Source organism: Solanum verrucosum, unplaced genomic scaffold, assembly GCF_900185275.1.
Source record: "Solanum verrucosum unplaced genomic scaffold, falcon-dt-bn FXZP01000183.1, whole genome shotgun sequence".
Lineage (NCBI taxonomy): Eukaryota > Viridiplantae > Streptophyta > Magnoliopsida > Solanales > Solanaceae > Solanum > Solanum verrucosum.
The window spans coordinates 5889207-5914221 of NW_026020430.1; the positions used below are offsets into that span (position 1 = coordinate 5889207).

Consider the following 25015-nt stretch of genomic DNA (forward strand, 5'->3'; position numbering starts at 1 on the left):
ATACTTTATTCTTGGTAAAATTTGAGGGCCCCTAAAATTGGGGGCCTAAGGCATATGCCTTAATTATCAAAGCATAGAGCCCGCACTAAATACATGCATTATCATGGTTAAAGATCCAATTATCCCTCAAAAACACTTTTATATTTTTCCACTATATTGCAGATGATATTTTTGTAAATAAATTTTTTTATACAATTCCTACTATTTTTAATTAAACAAACCAAACAATGCATAAGAAATAATCTATACATAACTAATGCAATCATAACTAATACGAGCATTACTAATGCACTCTACCAAACGACTCCGGTATCATGCATGCAAATTGCAATGGTCAACATACAACATTATAAGGACAATGACATGGTTTTTTTAAAAGGTTAGGCATATGTCGCGCCTTACTACATGTGGTAATGTTGCCTTTTTGGTTTAAACCTTATTTTTTGTTGTCCTTTTGGAGTTTTTGCTCTTTTTTTTTTTTGCCCATTTGACTCTGAACTCCTTTTAACAATATAGCTTTTAAAAAATAGTTTTTTAAAAAATAGTAGTTTTTAGAGAGTCAAACTTAAGTAACTTTTAAGATTAAAAATGAAAAGTAGGGAATACCTAATTTTAACTTGGGAAAAAGCTCAAATATGCTATCAAACTTTTAGAAAAGGCTCATTTATGTCGTTCATTAAAAAAATTGGCTCATCTATGTCATTATTGTTAAAGAAAAGGCTTATTCATGCCATTTTTTTAACTCCGATTTTGCAAAATCATTTTTTACACCCCAAACAACTTTTAACACTTTTCAATGGAGTTTTTTTGATCAAATATACTCTTTATGCTTCTTCATTCTTAAGAACACCAAGGACACATAAAGAATATTAACGATTCCCAAATTTTAAACTTCTTTAATTCTTCACGAAATCACCTCAAATTTCAACAGTAGTTTTCCTCTGATCTAGATACCAAAATTCAACATTTGTTGAGCTCGAATTCAACCTAACTCACAAGACGTACTTGAAATTTCTTCAAAGTTTCAAAATTTCAACATTCCTGGGAGAATTTTATCCACAACTTCAAATCACTTGAAATTTTAAACATAGACTCAAAGCAAATTTTTGAAAATTCTTAGAAGATAAAAACACTTAGGAACAAAGATCTAATATCAAAAATAAATACAAAACACAAATCAATGCAAAATTTTGAAAATTCTTAGAAGATAAAAAATAATACATTTGATCCAAAAACTTTAATTTAAAAGTGTTAAGCTTTTTCTTCTTTGATAAGATTATATAAAGAATTGAGATAATTTTAGAAGTTTTATAACTTATGAGATTTTTATAATTATTATTATGAAAAAACATATAATAGAAAAAATTTAAAATTATATATTCAAATTAACAGTTACATCCAATCACAAACTACACGAAAGTTATCCCTTTTTTATGGAGATTTACCCATCACAGAGATGATAAAACTTCAATTTGATTTCATGATTTAATATCGCATGACCAAACAACCCTTATTCGGCTACAGGAACATTTTTAACCACTCTCCATTTCTTTTGAAAGAAAAAAATAAGTATAATGTCGGAAGTTGCACTTGCACGAAAATCAGTCGACGGTGGAATAGTCAACTAACTTTAGCTGAGTATTTGACAGCGCGAGGGATGTCGTCGCTTACGGTGGTCACAGATTCCGGCGAACGAGCTCCGCTTCTTTGTATTTCTTCGCCAGAATTGTCGCACTCGCACCCTAGGGATGGAGAAATAGTCTCTTCGTCCTTGGACGAGATTGCCGTATCAAAACCTACGCTCAGTGATCCCAAACAGCGTTTAGTCTCTCTCGATGTCTTTAGAGGCCTTACCATCGCTGTATGCTTCCTCTGAATTTTCTCTTTCCGATGCCGATGGACTGAGCCGGCCATTTCTAAAGTTTTATTTTATTTTTCGCTGTTTAACCCTCTATGATGATTGATGAAACCCCTGATCACAGCTTTTCCTGCAAAGCACTATGTCAAAATTATTGGAAGAGAAGAAAACACACCCTTGTACTTTTTTGTGATTTTGCCTGAATTGTGCTTATTTGCACAAACACCACCTAATCAACCAAATCGAATGTTAGAAATTCAATTCTGCAATTTCAATCTACTCTTTGTAGCTGAAAATATCTTCTCGATACTCTTAACTCTTCACCTTTCTCTTCACTAGTGCCTTTTATTTTCGAAGTCAAAGTAATACGGATGATAGGTGCAACCTTTTCTATTGCTAATGCAAAATGCAATTTTTGCGGTTATCTTCCAGGAGGGTAGTGGTAGAACTTAACGAAAGATGGGGAATTGAAAATTTCTAACGTGTCTGTTTCTGATTCTAGCATCTATTATAGACTTGTCCTTTCTTTTGATCTTCTTTGTTAAATGATGTGTCTTGAGCGATTTCTTGTGCTTTTTTCTCTTTGTTGTTTTACTTACTTTAATCTCCTTCCTTCTCACCTTAGTTTTCTTTATGTGGTTTGTTTGGCAGTTAATGATTTTGGTTGATGATGCTGGAAAGGCTTTCCCGTCCATAAACCACTCTCCATGGTTTGGAGTGACCCTTGCTGACTTTGTGATGCCATTTTTCCTCTTTATCGTTGGTGTTTCTGCAAGTTTAGTATTCAAGGTACCATTCATGATCAGTCCTATTCATGATGCTCTTTGTTAGGTAATCCAATTTTTTTCGATTCCAACAGTGATGAAACAATCTATTGTTGATGCAGAAAGTTTCCTGCAAACCACAAGCTACAAAGAAGGTCTTACTGAGGACAGTTAAGCTCTTTATTTTGGGAGTAGTCCTTCAAGGTATGACATTTTCTAAGCACCTCACAACCCAAGAGAGAGACTAAAAGAGGAAAAAATAAGAAGATCTTGACCCACAATTATTATTTGCCAAAATGCGTTGTGTACGTAGAAGAGAAATAACTATGTTCAACTTATGCTCTGCCTTCATTTTCTACTTATCAAATCTCTCAAGCAAGGTCAAGGGAGAGTAGCCCTACCTAGAGAGTAGAGAGGTTGTTTTATCCTCGGCTCAAGGAAAGCCAGATCAAAAAAGATATAACAGAAGTGAAGAATTCATTGAAAATACTATAGAAAACATGACAATGCATTCTTGAAAAAAAAATAGCAACTACAATAAAATAGTGTGATAATCGATGTACAAGATATAGTAGATAGTAACAAAATTGAAGGACAAGAAACTACAAGAGAAATACTACGACCACTAGTATGGAAGGATAAGCAAGACAATACTCTATTATTTACTAACTTTCTACCCTAATCTGTGTCTTCTACAACCTCTTATCTAAGGTCATGTCATCGATATGCTGCAACTGCGTCATGTCCTGTCTAACCACCTCTCTTCAATACTTTTTTGGCCTATCGCCTACCTCTACCTCTCCTGAAGCTATCCATAATCAACCTCTCACACCTCCGCACGGAGGCATCCATGCATATGCTCTTCACATGCCCTGACCATCTCAGTTAAACTTCATCATTTGTGTGATGAAATGCTAGATCCGATGGAATCAATATGGAAGTCAACACGTAGAGCAAAACATCAACTGCTGGTATTGAAGAAGTAAAGATTAATTATGCAAGGATAAGAAAATATCTAATCCTACTTATGATATATATATATATATATATATATATATATATATATATATATATTTATAAAACCAACTAACTAACTGCTTAAGTGAGATCTAACTGACTAATATCCTCATAGTTCACTGTATTTACAAGTATGCCACTGTCTTCCACATTATCATTTCAACACCCCTTCAAGCTAGTTGGTGGGAAAACATTCAAAACACCTAGCTTGGATAATCAATGATAATGTTGAACTCCTCCAAGTCCCTTTGTCAACAAATCTGCCTCTTGCTCAGTTGTTGGAACATACTCTGGATGAACTAGACCCTGCGGCACTTCTCCCTTATAAAATGACAATCTTTATGTGTTTTGTTCTTTCATGAAACACAAGGTTGTTTGCTATCTGCATTGCTGCCTTACTGTCTGTGAGCAACTGAATTGGTGTAGGAACGCTAACTCCAGATACTTGAATAATACCAATAGCCAGATAAATTCTGATACTATTAATACCATGCTTCTATAGTCGGATTCGACTGAGCTTTTTGGCACTGTGTTATGCTTCTTTGACTTCCATTATATTAAAGATCCACCAAACTTCACAAGGTATCCTATCACTTATTTCCTTGAATCTTGACAGCTTGCTAATCAATATCACAATATGTTGTCAAGGAAGCATCACCTCCTGAAGTTAATAGTCCCAAGTTTATGCTCATTTTTGACATACTTCACCACTCTGTAACAACAACAACAACCCAGTGAAATCCCACTAGGTGGGGTCTGGGGAGGGTAAATAGTACGCAGACCTTGCCACTACCTCGTGAAGGTAGAGAGGCTGTTTCCAGGAGACCCTCAGCTCAAGAACCACATCTCAAAGTGACAGGAGAGATATATATAAAACAAAACAGCCAATACAAAAGATAGCGCATAATCAACAAATGAGACAAAGACATCAAGAAAGATAAAGGGAGTGAAACGCAGTAAACAACATAAGGTAAGGACTACTCCAAACGCTAACAACCCAAACCCTCTCAAGGGAAGACACACGCTAGCCCTACTAACCTTCAACCTTAATACGCGATCTCCACTCCTTCCTATCTAGAGTCATGTCCTCGGTAATATGAAGCATAGCCAAGTCTTGTCTAATCACCTCTTCCCAATACTTCTTGGGCCTACCTCTACCCCTCCGCGTACCCTCTACCACCATTACCTCGCACCTCCTCACTGGGGCGTCTGCGCTCCGTCTCTTCACATGTCCAAACCATCTCAGTCTCGCTTCCCTCAGCTTGTCCACCACCGAGGCCACTCCCACCTTCTCCCGGATAACCTCATTCCTAATCTTGTCGCTCCTAGTGTGTCCACACATCCATCTCAACATCCTCATCTCCGCAACATGCATTTTATGAACATGTGCGTTCTTAACTGGCCAACACTCCGCTCCATACAACAAGGCCGGTCTAACTACCACTCTGTAGAACTTACCTTTAAGTTTCGGTGAAATTTTCTTATCACACAATACTCCAGAGGCAAGCCTCCATTTCATCCAAGCAGCCCCAACGCGATGTGTGACATCGTCGTCGATGTCGCCACTCCCTTGGATTACAGCCCCAAGATACCTAAAACTTTCCTTCTTAGGAATGACTTGTGCGGCAAGTCTCACTTCCACGTCTGTCTCATCCAACCCATCGCTAAATTTGCACCCCAAATATTCTGTTTTGGTCCTACTCAACCTAAACCCTTTGGACTCCAGCGTTTGTCTCCACACCTCCAACCGCGCATTAACTCTGTCCCGCGTCTCATCAATCAGTACTATGTCATCCGCAAATAACATACACCACGGGACCGTCTCCTGAATGGACCGCGTCAACTCGTCCATCACCAAAGCAAATAGGAAAGGGCTTAGGACTGATCCCTGGTGCAGCCCCATCTCAACTGGGAAATGTTCTGAGTCTCCTCCAACTGTTCTAACCCGAGTCTTGGCTCCATCGTACATGTCCTTTATCGCCCTAATATAAATCATCGGGACTCCTTTAGACTCCAAGCACCTCCAGAGGACATTCCTCGGTACTTTGTCGTAGGCCTTTTCAAGGTCAATGAACACCATATGAAGGTCTCTCTTCCTTTCACCACTCTGTAAGCTGCCTCCAAATAAGACTTCTTTGGAGTCTGCATGAACTAACTCAAGGTCTGAACACTATAGGCTATATCTGGCCTAGTCAGTGTTAAGTAGAGCAGTTTTCCTATCATCTTCTAGTATCCCTTTACATCACTCAATGTTGGATCTTCCCTCATTCCATAATGCTGATCATACTCCAAGCACCGAGCTTGTGAGTTATTGATTCTGTTCCAGTGGTATCAATGCAGGTTTAGATCCTGCCAAGCCTAGCTTAGCTATAAGCTCTGAAGCGTATTTTCTTTGGTACAATAGAATCCTCTTCTGGGATTTACACACCTTAAATGCCCAAGAAGTACTTCAAAGTAGCAAGATCCTTGATCTTGAAGGCTTTGTGTAGTATGTTCTTGGCCTCTTGCAAAAAAAGCACTGTAAACATCCCTTTGATATAGACTCCAGTTAGGCATAGCAGCGAAGGCGATGACAGCCGTAACTGCCACCATCTTAACAACAAGAGAAAAAGTCTCTTATTAGTCCAACCCCTCCTGTTGGCTATACCCTTTCGCCACAAACCTTGCGTTGAATCTTTCCACCTCATCAATAGACTTATATTTGATCTTATATACCCATTTGCAATCAATGGAAATCTTTCCTTTGGGCACATCAACCACCTCCCAAGTCTTGTTCTAAACCAAAGCATCTATCTTAGACTGCATGGCAACTGTGAGAAATAAATGAGAAAAAATATAATTGAATTGTGTATTTAAATTGTTACATTGAGACCCTATTTATAGACAATACATTGGAATCCTTTTCCAACTAGGATTCGTATTCCTATTCTTATTCCTATTCCTATTCCTATTCCTATTATGAGTAGGAATGTATATAGTTATTTCTATTCTAACATTCCCTCTCAAGCTGGTGCATACAAATCATATGTACCTAGTTTGTTACAAATGTAATTAATACGAGGACCTGTGAGGGACTTGGTGAAGATATCTACAAGCTGATCATTTGACTTAACAAATTTCGTAACAATATCTCCTGAGAGTATCTTTTCTCTGACAAAGTGACAGTCAATCTCAATGTGCTTAGTCCTTTCATGGAACACTGGATTTGATGCGATATGAAGAGCCGCTTGATTATCACACACAAGTTCCATCGGATCAGTTTCGCCAAATTTTAGTTCTCCCAGCAACTGTTTGATCCAAACTAGCTCACAAGTTGCTACCGCCATTGCTCGATATTTTGATTCTGCACTGGATCGAGCAACCACATTCTGTTTCTTACTCTTCCACGACACCAAATTACCTCCTACTAAAACACAATATGCGGATGTCGAACGTCTGTCAGAGGGTGACCCTGCCCAATTAACGTTTGTATATCCAATGATATGCTCATGGCCTTGATCCTCAAAGAATAGTCCTTTACTGGAAGCTGACTTTATATATTGCAGAAAACGAACAACTGCTTCCCAATGACTATCACAAGGGAAAGTCATAAACTGACTTACAACACTCACAGGAAAAGAGATATCAGGTCTAGTCACCGTGAGATAATTCAACTTTCCAACGAGCCGTCTATACCTTTTAGGATTACTAAGTGGCTCCCCCTGTCTTGGAAGGAGTTTAACATTCGGATCCATAGGAGTGTCAATAGGTCTACATCCCATCATTCTTGTCTCCTCAAGAATGTCTAAGGCATACTTGCGTTGAGAAGTAACAATACCTGATCTAGACTGAGCAACCTCAATACCTAGAAAATACTTCAATCTGCCAAGGTCTTTAGTCTTGAAGTGCTTAAAAAGATTGTGAGAAATATAGGAAAAAAATATTATTGAATTGTTGTTGTGTACATTATTACATTGAGACCCTATTTATAGACCCTATAATACAATCCTTTACCAAGTAGGATACTATTTAGTATTTCTATTTCTATTTCTATTCCTATTCCTATTCTAATAGGATTGTAAAAACTTATTCCTATTCTAATAGTATTGTATAAACCTATTCCTATTCTAACACTCCCCCTCAAGCTAGTGCATACAATTCATGTACCTAGCTTGTTACAAATGTAATTAACACGAGGACCGATGAGGGGCTTGGTGAGATATCTGCACTATCTCTAACATGGTTCCATCATTGAACCATGACTCTGATACCACTTGTTAGAACCGAAAATAAGCAGGTGTAGTGCGGAAGCTAGCAAAGCAAACCTCGAAAGACAATGAGTAAGAAGACAAACGAGAAACACACCAAAAGAGATAGATTTAACATGGTTCGGTCAATCGACCTACGTCCACAAAGGAGATGAGCAATCCACTATAAATATGAGAGTACAAAATATAAGGAGAAATAACCTCAACCAATTCACTCGAGATACAAGGAGGTACACACAATTCTCTTCCATAACCGCAACTCTCAAAACCCTAGGACTACATTGTGAATGTTGATTAAGTTAGAAGGAACATGTCTCTATTTATAGAGTCCTAAACCTTTTCCTACAAGAAAAGGACTAGCCAATCCAAAACCTTTTCCTAAAAGGAAAACCTATTTATGGTAAGAAATTCAGGGAAAATAACCCCAACAAATCTCTCCCTTGGCCTGAATTTCTGACAAAATAAATTTGTCCACCTTCTTCACATAATCTTCAACAACTTTCTTCTCCTCTCCATAATCTCCTCCATCAAATCTATGTATCAACACAGAGAACCTCTCTGAAACAATTTCTCCAACAAAAATCTTCATTACTGTCAAAAAGGTTGCGGCTAGAACTACGCCCGCCAAGATGAACACCCATCTTTCTAACCTGGTTCAATCATCGATTATCGAACCACTGAATCTGACTCCATCATTAAATCTGGCTCTGATACCACTGTTTAGGATCGAAATAAGCAAGTGTAATGCGGAAGCTAACAAAGCAAATCTCGAAAGACCACGAGTAAGAAGACAAACAAGAAACACATCAAAAGAGACAGATTTAACGTGGTTCGATCAATCGACCTACGTCCACAAAGGAGATGAGCAATCCACTATAAATATGAGAGTATAAAATATAGAGAGAAACAACCTCAACCAATTCACTCGGAATACAAGGAGGTACACAAAATTCTCCTCCAAAACCGCAACTCTCAAAACCCTAGGACTACATTGTGAATGCTAATTAAGTTAGAAGGAACAAACCTATATTTATAGAGTCCTAAAACCTTTCCTACAAGAAAAGGACTAGTCAAAATATTAAAACCTTTTCCTAAAAGGAAAACTTATTTATGGTAAGAAATCAGGGCAAATAACCCCAACAAATCTCCCTCTTGGCCTGAATTTCTGACAAAATAAATTTGTCCACCTTCTTCACATAATCTTTAGGATCTTGCATCTCTTCTCCATAATCTCCTCCATCAAATCTACGTCTCGACACAGAGAACCTCTTTGAAACAATTTCTCCAACAAAATCTTCATTACTGTCAAAAAGGTTGCGACTAGAACTACACCCACCAAGATGAACACCCATCTCTAACATGGTTCCATCATTGAACCATGACTCTGATACCAAGTGAGAAATATAGGAAAAGAATATTATTGAATTGTTGTTGTTTACATTATTACATTGAGACCCTATTTATAGACCCTAGAATACAATCCTTTACCAAGTAGGATACTATTTTGTATTCCTATTTCTATTTCTATTACTATTCTTTTCCTTTTCTAATAGAATTGTATATACCTATTTCTATTCTAATAGGATTGTATAAACCTATTCCTATTCTAATGGGATTATATAAACCTATTCCTATTCTAACACTCCCCCTCAAGCTAGTGCATACAATTCATGTACCTAACTTGTTACAAATGTTATTAACACGAGGACCGATGAGGGGCTTGGTGAGATATCTGCAAGTTGATCACTCGACTTCACAAAATTGACAATCAATCTCAATGTGCTTGGTCTTCTCATGAAATACTGAATTTGATGCATAATGCTGATAAAATACAGAGTGATAAAATTACAGTGTTGGAACTTCCCAAACCAAGCTTGCAAAGACTGTTTCAGACCATAGAGTGACTTACGTAATCAACATACAAGGCTACTAAACTCCCCCTAGCAACAAAATTAGGTGGATGCTCCATATATACTTCTTCACAATGCAACGGTCGTTGCAAGTGCTCAAAATCTAGTATAAAGTATATGGATCATGTTGGAATCAATAGACGAGTCGATATTAAACAAGTCACCAAAAAACTAGCCGAAACATGCTCATATGTCGGAGTATTAGATTTGATGGCTAAAAGTGGTCACAATCTAAGAAATAAAATTATATGAGTAGGGTCGGAATGATGTCATGACCCAACTAGAAAATAGAAATTATATAGGATAGTTCGAATTGATGGAACGACCCCATTGAAAAAGAGAAATAATATGGGTAGGGTCGGAATAATGGCACGACCCAGCTGAAAAAGTAAAATTTATACGGGTAGGGTTGGAATAATGGCACAACCCTACGCAAATTAGATTTGAGGAGTCACCGGAAAGACGAATAAAACTATGCAAATCAAATCTGAGGAGTCACTGAAAAGACACATGATGCTATGCAACTCAGATATGAGAAAATAGTTTGAAAAAATCTACGGTACTACACAAATTAAATATGAAAAGTAGTCCTAAAAGATGCACGGTGCTACACAAATAAGATATGCAAAAAAAGGTAGTCACCAGAAGGATGGCATGGTGCTACACAAATTAAATATGAAAAAGTAGTCACCAGAATGATGACACGGTGCTACACAAATTAGATATAAGAAAGTAGTCACCGAAATGATGGCACGGTGCTACACAAATTAGATATGAGAAATTAGTCATCGGAAAGATACACGGTGACTGCTAACATAATCGTTGGCTAGACGGGCACATATATGGGTGCCACCCGTCGGCAGCGGAAGCTCTTTGATTTTCTATCAAGATCGTAGATGCTACAAGCCTATATTTATAGACCCTATAATACAATCCTTTACCAAGTAGGATACTATTTAGTATTCCTATTTCTATTTCTATTCCTATTCCTATTCTAATAGGATTGTATAAACTTATTCCTATTCTAATAGTATTGTATAAACCTATTCCTATTCTAGCACTCCCCCTCAAGCTAGTGCATACAATTCATGTACCTAGCTTGTTACAAATGTAATTAACACGAGGACCGATGAGGGGCTTGGTGAGATATCTGCAAGTTGATCACTCGACTTCACAAATTTGGCAATCAATCTCAATGGGCTTGGTCTTCTCATGAAATACTAAATTTGATGCATAATGCTGATAAAACAGAGAGTGATAAAATTACAGTGTTGAAATTCCCAAACCAAGCTTGCAAAGACTGTTTCAGACCATAGAGTGACTTACGTAATCAACATACAAGACTACTAAACTCCCCCTGAGCAACAAAATTAGGTGGTTGCTCCATATATACTTCTTCACAATGCAATGGTCGTTGCAAGTGCTCAAAATCTAGTATAAAGTATATGGATCATGTTGGAATCAATAGACGAGTCGATATTAAACAAGTCACCGGCCGAAACATGCTCATATGTCGGAGTATTAGATTTGATGGCTAAAAGTGGTCACAATCTAAGAAATAAAATTATATGGGTAGGGTCGGAATGATGTCATGACCCAACTAGAAAATAGAAATTATATAGGATAGTTCGAATTGATGGAACGACCCCATTGAAAAAGAGAAATAATATGGGTAGGGTCGGAATGATGGCACGACCCAGCTAAAAAAGTAAAATTTATACGGGTAGGGTTGGAATGATGGCACAACCCTACGCAAATTAGATTTGAGGAGTCACCGGAAAGACGAATGGAACTATGCAAATCAAATATGAGGAGTCACTGAAAAGACACATGATGCTATGCAACTCAGATATGAGAAAATAGTTTGAAAAAATCCACGGTACTACACAAATTAAATATGAAAAGTAGTCCGAAAAGATGCACGGTGCTACACAAATAAGATATGCAAAAAAAGGTAGTCACCGGAAGGATGTCACGGTGCTACACAAATTATATATGAAAAAGTAGTCACTGGAATGATGACACAGTGCTACACAAAAAAGTAGACACCAGAATGATGGCACGGTGCTACAAAAATTAAATATGAAAAAGTAGTCACCGGAATAATAACACGGTGCTACACAAATTAGATATAAGAAAATAGTCACCGAAATGATGGCACGGTGTTACACAAATTAGATGTGAGAAAATAGTCACCAGATAGATACACGGTGACCCAACTTTTGCTAACATAATCATTGGCCAGACGGGCAGCATCTATGGGTGCCACCCGCCGGCAGCGGAAGCTCTTTAATTCTCTACCAAGTTCGTAGAGGCTCTGATACCATGTGAGAAATATAGGAAAAGAATATTATTGAATTGTTGTTGTGTACATTATTACATTGAGACCCTATTTATAGACCCTATAATACAATCCTTTACCAAGTAGGATACTATTTAGTATTCCTATTTCTATTTCTATTCCTATTCCTATTCTAATAGGATTGTATAAACTTATTCCTATTCTAATAGTATTGTATAAACCTATTCCTATTCTAACAAAGATGTTGCTTCAAATCGGTGATACCATCTTGATCATTGCTTAAAGAGATGTTGCTTCAAATCGGTGCTACCATCTTGATCATTACCTGTGATAACAATATCATCAACATAAACAACCAAATAGATACATCGATTTGGTGCAGAAAACCAGGTGGTTGCTCCATATGGACTTCTTCCTCAAGATCACCATGTAGAAATACATTCTTAATATCCAACTGATGAAGAGGCCAATGACGAACGACAACCATAGATAGAAAAAGACGGACATATGCTATTTTAGCCACAGGAGCGAAAGTGTCACTATAATCTAGCCCAAATATCTGAGTATACCCTTTGGCAACAAGGCGAGCCTTAAGTCGATCAACCTGACCGTCTGGACCAATTTTGACGGCATAAACCCAACGACAATCAACAGTAGATTTACTTGCAGGAAGGGAGACAAGCTCCCAAGTACCACTCTTATGCAAAGCAAACATCTCATCAACCATAGTTTGCCTCCATCCAAAATGAGAAAGTGCTTCACCTGTAGTCTTAGGAATGGAAATAGAGGACAAAGACGTCACAAAGGCATAATGGGGTGATGACAGACGATGATAACTCAAGAAGGTATAATGTGGGTTAGTATTTCGAGTGTATCGTATACCTTTTTAAAGTGCAAGCGGTTGGCTAGGAGGAGGCAAGTCCGCAGTAGGGGGAGAAGATTGGAACATGACATGAATCACAAGGCCTTTACTATCTTACCTCTTCAAATTCCTTAATAGCATGCTCTGTCTAATTCACAAACGTTTGGGACATCCAAGTCTATCCAAACTGCAAAAGATGGTGCTAGTTTGTCTAGTTTATCCATGTTAGATTGTGAGTTGTGTCAACTTGGGAAACACACTCGTGCTACATTTTCACGTAGTAGTGAGGGTCGTTCAGAGTCTATTTTTTCATTAATTCACTCTGATATTTTGGGTCCTAGTAGTGTCAGTTCCACCTTAGGATTTCATTATTTTGTTAGTTTCATTGATGATTATTCAAGATGTACTTGGGTTTTCTTAATGAAAGATTGTTCTGAGTTATTTTCTATATTCAAAAGTTTCTTTGCTGAAATACAAAATCAGTTTGGTGTTTCTATTCTAACAGCAACAACCCACCTGGGATCAGCCATAGCCTTGTCATGGATTTGGGCTCTAGTTCAGTTGAAATAGCACTCACTTAAGCCTGAAAGCTTGCTGAGAGTGAACCCTACCTGAAGATAATTTGATAATGCGTAGGAGCAAGCAGATTTGGCTGAGCCAGGATAGATGATGTCAGATCCAAGCTGTGGAGGCTTGGGATCTCTTGTAGACTTCCTCAACTGAGGTGCTGCAGCAAGAATAGGAGCTGTAGCCTCAACTGGCACATGAATAGGATCTGCAGCTGGCAAAACAATGTCAACTGGCAAGTTAGAACTGACATCAACTAGAAGAGCCAAGTTATGAGCAACAACACCCACTACTAGGAGCAGGAGCGGATTTACGTTGAACCAGATGAACCCCCTTCGTCGAAAAATTACACTATATATATAAAGATTAAAATATTAATTTACGTGTATATATATACTATTGAACTCCCTGAACAAACACCAAAGGCGTAGCTCAGTGGCGTTGGGGGTTCAGGAATTCGCTCCACTGCACGCGGTCGCGTGTTCGAATCTGGGCAGAGGCATTTTTTTATCAGCTTATATTTTAGGCGTTTTAATTTTTTTTTTTAAATAATAATGCAATCAGAAAACGATGTTTAGTTCCAAAAAATTAAAACGCTGATTGGGAATTTAGGATTTATTAGTTTAACCCTTAATTACAAAGTCAAATATTAAAAAACCCTTTTCTTCTTGATTCGATCAGTTTAATCCGACCCGTTTATATCCAACTCGATCCGTTTATTTGTGGATATTATTTACGTGATTAATTTTTTGTTGACCCCCCTTGATGAAAATCCTCCCTCCGCCACTGACTAGGAGATCAATATCAGGAGCAGCTGACTCCTCAGGGTGACCTTGCTGCTGAAGAAGCACAGTATCAAGACTGACCTCATGAAAGTAGCAATCTGATGGGCAAATTAGTCAGGCTTCAGCAAACTGATAGAGTCGAAATTTATCAATGTCAACTTCAAGCTAGGGCTGGAATTGGATAAGTTGATACTGATCCAGATTTTTGATTTCCCCAAAACTTGAGCTTGAGGACAAGCTCTTTCAACGTGAGGGGAGTAATGTTAAGGATGCGTTGGAAGTCATTAATTTAAGTATTTAATTATATTTTTAGTTGCTTTATTTATTATTCTAGAATAAGGTTTAGTTTCAGAGTTTCATAAGGATTAGGTTAAGTTATAGTTATTAGTTTGGAATAGGATTTAGGTCTCCTACTTTTATGAGAATTAGACTTCCTATTGATGTAATAAGACTCCTATTTAAAGGGGCTTTTGATGAATAAATCAGTAAGTCATAATTAAGCAAAAAACAATAGATCGGAGTTCTCTCTTCCATTGAACTCTAAGGTTTCAGTCTCCTTTTGAAGAGTTGAAGAGATCGGAGTTCTCTCTTTTAATGAATTCTAAGGTTTCAGCCTCTCTTTAACGAGCTGATTTATATATCGCCCCGTGAATCGATCCTTCCCTAAAGATTCATAACAGATTGTTGTTAGCTTGCTTCACCTGTTGAAAAGGGTAAATGTGCTCTCTAAAAGAAACATCTCTGCTAACAAATAACTTCCTAGCCTTGAACTTATACAATTTGTAAGCCTTCTGAGATGTGAAATAGCCTATATGAACTGCAACAACTATTCTAGGTGAGAACTTGTCCACATTGTTTAGAATGGTAGCAAAGACAAACAACCATCTCCCTTAGATGAGACATACATGGACTACACTTCTGAAAGAACTCATTGGGGAATTCTCCACCTAGAACAACAGAGGGCAATCTATTGATCAAATAGACTGCTAAAAGCATACATTGTTCACAAAAATGCAATGGTATAGTCCCCTGAAACCTCATGGCACAATTTAAAGCACGCGTCAAATGACTGACATATGCAAGATTAAAAGGACGACTAGGGTCATAAAGACCAGTTAGAGAGATAAAAGGATAGGGGATTAGCCCGGAAATTCTTTTTGGTTTTGTTTGGATCCCATTAGCTAAAGTAATAACATGAAGAGACTGTGAATAAACAATACATGACAAAAGTAATTTATTACCAGAAATATGATAAGAAGTACCTGTGTCCATGACTCACGGTCCAAGGGTACTAGACTGTGAAACACGAGCAAAGGAATTACCTATAACAAAAGTATCAGGCTAAACAATCGAGGCTACTTATGGAGATGTTTGCTTATTTGCTCGACACGGAAGGAACTCATTATATTCCGCTTCAGATAAAGAAAACCCTTGATTACCTGCAGTGTTAGTCGAAGCAATTTGAGCATCCTTGGGTGGTCGACCATACAAGGAATAACATACATCACAAGTGTGTCCATGCCTATTACAGTGACTACACTCGGGTCGAGATTTTCTAAAATGACCTCCTCCTTGTTAATTCTCCATAAATTGAGATGTTCGATTTTTTGTGATTTGAGATGGGAGAACATAGTAGTCAACAGTTGGTGATGAGACCACAGTGTGTTTGGGAGATGTGACAAGATGAAGTAAATGAGAGAATAGTTTATCAATTGTAGGAATCGTACGACTAGCCAAAATTTGATCACACACTGAATCAAGGTGAGTAGGAAGTCCAACAAGTGTAAGAACTATAAACAACATGTGTCTTTGCTTCTGTGATTTTTCAACGTTCATAGTGGCTGATATCAACCTCTCAAATTCCTCTATGACGACTTGTACTTGTCCAAAGTAAGTAGACATACTTGATTCTTGTTTCTTTAAGTTGGTCATCCGAGACATCATATCATAAAAACGAGATATGTCATTATTGTATAAAGCGCGAGCCTTTTCCCAAACTGAATAACATGTCTGGAATGGGCGAAACAAGGGCATCAACTTGGAACCAATAAATCACCACAAGAAACTACATAGTTGAGCGTCAACCTTCTCCCGATGTGTTTTGGACTTTTCATCTACCTCACTAGCCTTTGCCTTTTCATCTATGTCATTAAGTCATCTTGAATACCTTGACCCTTGCACCACAACTCAACTGATGAAGCCAAGCTAAATAATTTGAACTTCCCATTAACAGTTCTGAAGTTATCATAGGGCTTGCACTTCTAATTCCCGTGTTTTTTGGAGCTAAAAATATCACATCCGAGAGTCATGAAGGATGGAAGAAAGTTCTATCCAAGAATCTGACAGAGGGTATATATCAGAATTTCTTGGTAAATTTCCCTGGAAAAAGATCTGGTACACTGCAGTCTCCAAACAAACTCCGAGTGTGAGAAAAAAAATCAGAGAAGTATGTTGGAAAAGAAACGAAATCACCGATATCAAAATGTTCACTGAAAACAGTGTTCTGATGGCCGTAATGAGAACATATGTAGATGGGTACCCTCGAAATTAGCTGGCGAACACAACAACAAAAAAAATAAATTGTCAAAAGTTGGCTGGAATATCTCGCACGCACCGGCACATGAACTCATGCGCTCACTGGAACCCTAGTATCTGCCGGCGCATGATACATTTGCTGCCGGAAAACTTGTCTGGGTTTTAGTCGTGGGGGCTTGCTGAATCTGATGGTAGTGTTGGTTTTCGCGCACACTCACCGAAAGAGGGATGATGCAAGACAACTGGTATGGTCACCGGAATAAGCCGCTTGGTGACTGCTTCATGGTATTTTCTTTTCTCGGATATCTCTCACAAATACTCTGATACCATGTGAGAAATAAAGACTTGGAAAAATATTATTGAATTGTGTATTATACATTATTACAGTGAACTCTATTTATAGAGATTACAGTATGATCCTTTTCCAAGTAGGACAATGTACACAATCCTATCCCTATTTCAATTCTAACACGGTGAAATAGTGCAGATATGGGCAAGCTGGCTGGAAGATCACTTTTATAAAAATAATGCCCTATTCACTTAAGCACATCATACTTACCATGTTGAATAAAATACAGAAATCTTACTGTCTCAACTACACTTGCAAACGAGTCAAGCTTGCTCAGAATTTCATGCTCAACATGGCTCAAAATAAACAACAGCGTATAATTTGGCTTAGTACAGCTTTTTTGTCGTCTATGTTGTTTGCTTAATCAGACCCTCGAGGCCCCTTACAGGCTTACTAAACACAAGAGACTCATTCATTTGACAACAAAATAAGGATTGAAATAATCATACGAGTTTTGAGATTTGAGGTTGAAGTCATTGTTGTGAAAGACTGAAACCAAGCTTATGTTGTGGTATTGCTTGGGCAAAAGCATTGATGAGTATGATGATGTGGATGGAAAATTGTGGCAAAAACTAGTAAGTATAATGAACTTAACCATGAACGAGGGTGGTGGTGGGTGCACACTGTACAACAATCAACCCTGGTGGACTTATTCAAACTAGGATCCTCTATTTGGATGGCATTGAGAATCCATATATTATTGACTATCAAGGCCATATATTATTGATTATCGAAGAGTTATTTGCCAATGAAACTTTTTGCTGACTTCGTCAAAATTAAGATTATGATTTAATATTTATTGCTTTGACAAAACACAAGGATGAAATTTGCTGAGAGGTAACACCTGGAGGAAAAAGGGATCAGTTGCTTCTGTCCTGCGTGAACTGAAAATTTGACATCATGAGCTTCTGTTATTATTAGATTATTAGATATTCTGGTAAAGTAAAAAGCCTTCCTTATCTAAATTGTTCCATCAACTGCATGTAAACTCACATATGTTACAAGTCATTGAATCACTCATTCTTAGGTGGGTATTTCCATGGCCGCAACAACCTGAGTTATGGAGTTGATATTGCTAAAATTAGATGGATGGGAGTGTTACAGGTACTTTGTGTGACAATGGCTTGTGTTCCTTAATTGATTATTTCCTGAAGTTGTATTCCCTGGCCGTCTTCTATACTCTTAGTTAGATCAAAACCTTTAATTTTAGTTGATTCAAGTTTCTATACATCCTACCATTACTCTATTTGCTTTTCTGTTGTAGAGGATTTCCATCGGTTATTTATTTGCTTCAATCCTGGAAATTTGGTTTGCCAATGATTATCCTGTTGATTCATCAAAGGCATTTATCAGGAGATACTTCTTCCAAGCGTAAGTATATCTTTTGAGATTCTGGATGATCTGCTGTTAGGTTCATTCATGGTTTATTTTAATCTTTCTGTTGGGGATTCACATGGTTGAAGTGTTCATTCATGGTTTATTTTTATCTTTTGTTGGCGATTCACATAGTTGAAGTGTTTGTTTTTCTTAATCATGTCTTCCTATGTCAAGAATTTCACACGTATCCCTTCAAGATTTTTGTAGTGCTTGAAATTTTGTGGTCGCAGCAGAATATTTATCCTTAAGCATGTGTATGAACTAGTACCCTTGATATCTGTAAATGATATTACTACTACTTGTCCTGTGGAAAATGATCTATGATACTCCAAAGAGTTCATGAAGTGCAACATTACCAGTTTTTTAAAAAAAAGGAGGAGTTCATGAAGTGCATAACTATATTCTAGTGATTCAAATGGCTATCCATCAGTTACTGGGAATACAGCTGGTTGACATTTGTTCTCTTCCTATGCTATTTCTACTTCTTATGTAGCAGGCCTTTGACCTGATCAGTCAAATGAAATTTTCGTCCCTTAGCATTGCGCTTATTGGAATTAAATGCAGGTTAAGCAAAACTTATTTAACTTTTCAGTGGATATGTTTTCCTATTGCACATTTTCCTGAGACATGGTACAATACATGACGACCCTTTCAGCTTTTTGCTTGTCCAGATATATGGGTCTATGCAATTGTATGATGTTCGTAATTGTTATGAGGAATGATGAGATCCCAGATCTGATCAATTATGTCTTTATGCCAATTTGAAAATTGCAGAATAATGCTATTTGAGAAGCTTCTCTTTTTTATGCTAATATGCTTCTCAATACGCAGGCTGGCTGGAATCTTAATTGGTTTGTCGTACCTGATTTTGGTATATGGCCTCTATGTTCCAGACTGGTTCTTTGAAATATCCAGTCTTAACGTGGAATCACGATCACCAGTTTCAGGATATGGATCGAGTACTCAAACTGTAAGAATCTTTTTGAAGAGCTTCAAGATTTTAGTGTTCTCTGGTTTACTCTATCTGGTGGCTATTAAACTCTATTCCTTTTCAGCACCATACATCTGCTAAATTGTCACTCTACATGCCTTACTTTAAGTTCCCTAGAAGTCTGACACTTCAGTAAATTAATGTGGGGTTATTTTGGGAGGTCTGCATGCTTGGTTTAAGAGAGAAAGTGAAGCCACATTTCAGGGTCACAGATTGAGGCACTCTTGATCTTACTTTAGGTCATGAATCTATTTTTAACAGGTTAACTGTGGAGTGAGGGGCAGTCTCGAGCCTCCTTGCAATGTTGTTGGTCTGATTGATAGGCTTCTTCTTGGTGAAAAACACCTTTATCAACGTCCTGTCTACAGAAGAACCAAGGTTCTTTATGAACTTAATTGTCATGTTCAAAATCTGATTTTGTGGATTTGAACTTTACATCTCTATTCTCATTGTTTTTCTCTTATAATTTTCTGTGGATAGGAATGCAGTGTCAACTCTCCTGATTATGGACCTCCACCATCAAATGCACCTGGATGGTGCCTTGCTCCATTTGACCCTGAAGGAATCTTAAGGTAGATATCCTCCTTGCCCCATATACACTTTCTCAGCAGATTGCATCTTGTTTAGTTTTATTAGCTAAAGCCTAGTTACATACAATTAGAAACAACTTTCTTTTGTGAGTTGATTTACTTTTCTCGAGGTACTAATTCATGAAGGCTGATTACTCAATCTCTCACTTCATTATGCAATGTATAAAGTAACATATCTTTTGCTGTACCATTTGTTTTACATAGGATTAGTGCTTAAATCAACCAAAGACTACACAATGGATTAAGAATGATTGGAAATTCCTGTTTCTTTTTTATGTTAAATCAAATTATGTTCCTTTGTTTTACTTTAATTGCTTCCAGCTCATATTTTTCTATTTCTTCATTGAAACTATTCAGTTCTTTGATGGCAGCCATTACGTGCCTTGTGGGCTTGCATTTTGGCCACATTCTTGTGCATGTTCAAGTAAGGAAGACATGATACCTTTTTGAAATATTTGCTAACTGTAGAATTGCTTCTTGTTTTTGTGTATTCTCTTTCTCATAATTATACATCTTTGCTATAGGATCACCTGCAGAGGGTAATCTTTTGGTCCGTATTTTCTGTATTTCTAACACTTGCAGGATATGTATTGGAGCTTGCAGGTATGCTGTTTTATTGATGACAGTGGGTTGAATTTTGTTTTTACAATATGTTTGCTTTATAGCTGACACTCACAGCACATTTTTTATGTTCCAGGTGTTCCTCTTTCTAAACCGCTTTACACTTTGAGCTATATGTTCATCACGGCTGGAGTATCCGGTTTGCTCTTAGTAGTTCTTTATTACATTGTGAGCCTGACTAGATTCTTTGGTTATCTTCTCTTTTTATGAGATAATCCTTTTGTGATATTAATTTTACGAAAAATGATATGTACCGAAACAGAGGAATTTTCTTGCATTGAAATTTGGCAGAATGAATAATAAGCAAGATGCCCAAGAGAGGCCACCAGAAATGAGCGTTGATGATATTAACATACTATATCAGATACTCTGCTTAATGAAGAAGTGACTGCTAGGTTAATAAATGGAATCAAACTGAAGTTCACAACATGAGAGTACTTTTAATTTCCTTGAGTGTTACAGAGTTTATAAAAGATCTGTACGTGCAAATACCAGGGTTGTCAATATTATTTTCATTGTTGACTATTTTGTTGGTAATAGTTGATAAAAATATGCTAGACTCAAAATGTGCAATCATTATTAAGGGAAACGTATATTTGGTCATGATGCATTACGGTCTAGTGTCTAACTGAAAGCAGATACATTTATATATTCGCTAAAGCAATGTATGATCTGCAGTCTGGACTTCCAAATTTAATTAGATGGCTGTCTGGAAGATTGCAAGATATGGTACCAAATAATGAAATGCAGAATTACATGGGGATTTTCATGGGGATTAGTATGAAAATCCGCATGAAACTTATTTTCCTACAAATTTTCATACTAATCCCCAGGAAAATTCCCATGTAATTCGCACTTTTCTTCGCACTTTTCTTGTAGTGTTTCCTGATACTTTTATGTATCCGTCAAGTCTAGTAATTGCTTTCCTAAGTAAGAAAGATATTCCCTTAATCTTTTACATCATTAGAGGAAAATGATGATATTACTGATCTAGGGCATGGAATTAATTTGCGTTCTCTATCTGGCCGGTGCAGGTTGATGTCAAATGTTTTCAGAAGCCAATGATACTATTTCAGTGGATGGGAATGAATGCTCTCATCCTCTATGCTTTGGCTGCTTGTGACCTCTTTTCTGGGGCACTGCAAGGTTTCTATTGGTATTCACCCGAAAACAACTTGGTAATCATCTTCTTTCCATTAAATGTTAGTTCCTCTTGTAAACTTACTCATCTCCTGAGGAGCTATTTCTGATAATTGCAACGCTCTGCTCCACAAACCTGCTTTTGGCAACAGTGTTTGTGGAAGATCATTAGTGACAGGTGTGACAGAGAGAACCACATTAAGAGAGAGAGAGAGAGACTCGAGATAGACAATATCCCTGGAAATGAGATTGGGATTTAGAATTTGGCCTTTTATGAAGGCTTAGTTTAACCTTCTATTCTATATATGACAGGCACCAGAAAACAGTGAGCAGAGCACATCAAAGATATTTCTGTTTTTGTATCCTAATGGATAAATTAGTAGTATGAATTTGGAGGATTCTTGGTAAAATGAGTACTCTGGAGGAAGGAGGGGGGGGGGGGGGGGGGTGTCATTTGAAACTGGGACCTCTTTACCAGTTGAACTAGTTCTGATTACCCTTCAAGTACTCTGCACCTCTCCCCATTTGTTGTGGCTTTCTTCAGCCCTCAGGTAGTGCAGTGATATTTTATGGTGTCATTCACTTAATAACTTTCATACTTGTATATTCTCCTCAAGTCGCTTTATATTCAATTTTTTTCTTGTTAACAACAGTCTCTCTATTTTTTGTGCAAGAGACATAATCAGATAGTATCATTTTCTAGCACATTCACTGCTTCATTTAGGTTTCCAAGTTTGTTTAATGCATACTCTTAGGTGCTTTTAGAGATTACAGATAGTAACTATATCAAACGATGCTTCTCGTCAGATCTGAAGTTACAAATAAAATGGCATGTAGGTTGACATTACAGAAAGGTTCATTCAAGCAGCATTTAATTCAAAGAAGTGGGGTACCTTGGTATTTGTGATGCTTGAGATATTGTTTTGGGGTTTGGTTGCTGGATTCCTTCATGCAAAAAAGGTTTATATAAAGCTATGAAGTTGCTGATGTGAATGCTTTTGCGTTGTGTGGTGCCACTCTCTTGGTCATGCCCAATATTTCAAAAGAATGCATTCAGTGAGTCCTTCAGCAGCAAATCCAGAAGATTGGAGATTCCCAACTCATAGCATTGAACTTTACTGTCCTTATGGCATGTATATATCTGCGGACAATATTACATAGTAGATTATGAACAGTTTCCAGCTTTCTCCTTGTGTAGTTGTGGCATTAAAATTTGCTTCGAGGATATCTACTTAGTCCAGTCACAAATGACAGCACGTTGTAAACTTGTAATATCATATTTAATTCTCTTTGTTGATCTTCCTTTCTATTACGGTATTACCCAGTTCCTAGCTGGTCTTGACATAGAATGAAGTTAATCGTGGACACCACATTACATATATATATTCTCCTTTTCTGTTCTTTTTGCGGGTGGAGTTGCCGGGAAGCAGGTAGAATGAACTATGAAGAATGCTCTTCTTATTAGCAGCGCCTTTTCCCCCTCTAATCTCTATTATAGAGAGAGACCCTGTTCTTGAACTTTGCAAATTCATTTAGCATGAAGAATCAGAGATTATAACTTGGACCCAGTTAATACATTCATAATCCTCTAATTAGCGAGTCTGATATAGGGCACAAGCACAAGTTATAATGCGAGACAAAATTAACCATGGGAATTTTATCAAGGCTGTCTGGATTGCTTCTGTTTCTGTTACTAGATAATCCGTTTGCAATAAGTGAACTAGATTGAGTAGACATCGTGCATCAAATCAATTTTTTACTTGTGTATTTTTTTTCCGAGTCTGAAGATCCAATTTAATTAATTTACTAATTAAAGGTAATTGTTCTTCCTAGACAGAATTGAGAGAGTCAAGTTCTCAAACTGTCACTCAACTATATAGAACTGGTTAGTAAAGTGAAACTACTACGTTTTAGGAAGACAAAAAAAAATGAAATTGAAGCAGAAGGCTGGCTAGAATATTATGATTGTTACGTTCCCCTTGTCTTGTTATAAATACAGTATATAGGTTAGCTTCATCATCAATGTGGAGTAGGTATGTACTTCTCATCCATCATATACTATATAATTAGCTAGACAATTAGGGGGCTATCTAGCCTTAGCCTTATTTATTACGTAATGTTGACCTTGCAATTAATGGAATTGGCCGCTGATTGAATCAACGTTTTGACGCCTCATTTGTTGGTAAAATTGAAGGATGAAGAGCTCGGCCTTGGCATCGATCATGTCGTCAGCGCCAATAGCATCGAAGACTTTGTCAGGATCATCTTCCTCTTCCTCCTGTTCGTCGAGGTCTTGGAGATTGTTTGCGGAAGCGTACTGGCTCATGGTCCCCGATGAGGCTGAGGCTGAGGCCAGGGCATCTAGTGATTTCAGATCGTTTGCTGAAGCGTATTGGCTCATGTTATCCAACTGATCTAGTGATTTGAGATCGTCAGTGGAAGCGTACTGGCTCGCTGCAGAGGGTGACGTGGCACAATATAATGTATTATTATTATTGTCCTGCAGATGCAAAGGGCGCATAGAACCCACTAGCTTCTTCCAATCTCCCTGTTGGGTTATTACCTGAGCAGCTTTCTGCTTTCCTTTTGTACGATGGCGCAATACGAACATTGCAGCTTTGAAGAAGCCGAAAACGCCTGGCGTCTTCGCCGCCTTCTTATTCTGATCGTCATTTCTGTTGTCCTTGATGGCGACCACGCCTTCCGTCATTCTTTGATACGTATTATTAATTAATTTGCCCTAGCCCTCCCTGCAAAATGCAGGGTGAGTTATGGGAAAAAAATATTTTGGGTATAACTACCACACTTCTTATGCTCTATATAGGAGGAACATTTCTGTTTTCTTGGCAACATTTGTCACCACAATAAATCATTCATTTATTCAAATTAACACATTATTAGGACAACCAAAGGATTCTATTTTCTACTATACCGGAGTTTTCTCCTCATCAACCAAATGCATAATTGGGTTGTCCTTTTTTTAATAAAAAATGATATATACGAAAAAGAAATAAGTTTATATTTTGTAGAAAAAAATTTGAACATTTTAAATTTTGCAAAAGAAATAAAGCACTTATGCTCGAGATGAAGTAATTATTCG

At 37.5% G+C, this 25015-nt stretch overlaps 2 protein-coding genes across 2 annotated transcripts; one reads left to right on the forward strand and one right to left on the reverse strand.

Moving 5' to 3' along the window:
* The first annotated feature begins 1523 nt into the window (after nt 1-1523).
* Nucleotides 1524-23301, forward strand: LOC125807370 (uncharacterized). Its single transcript, XM_049487067.1, has 13 exons — nt 1524-1861; nt 2510-2647; nt 2745-2826; nt 18224-18300; nt 18461-18567; nt 19405-19543; nt 19826-19942; nt 20045-20136; nt 20512-20578; nt 20679-20757; nt 20852-20943; nt 21810-21953; nt 22753-23301. Exons 1-13 carry the CDS (start codon nt 1658-1660, stop codon nt 22891-22893), a joined length of 1479 nt encoding a protein of 492 aa, XP_049343024.1. The 5' UTR covers nt 1524-1657; the 3' UTR covers nt 22894-23301.
* A 562-nt stretch (nt 23302-23863) lies between these two features.
* LOC125807977 (uncharacterized) lies at nt 23864-24707 on the reverse strand. The gene has a single exon (XM_049487738.1). It carries the CDS (start codon nt 24623-24625, stop codon nt 24047-24049), a length of 579 nt encoding a protein of 192 aa, XP_049343695.1. The 5' UTR covers nt 24626-24707; the 3' UTR covers nt 23864-24046.
* Between the last annotated feature and the right edge of the window lie 308 nt (nt 24708-25015).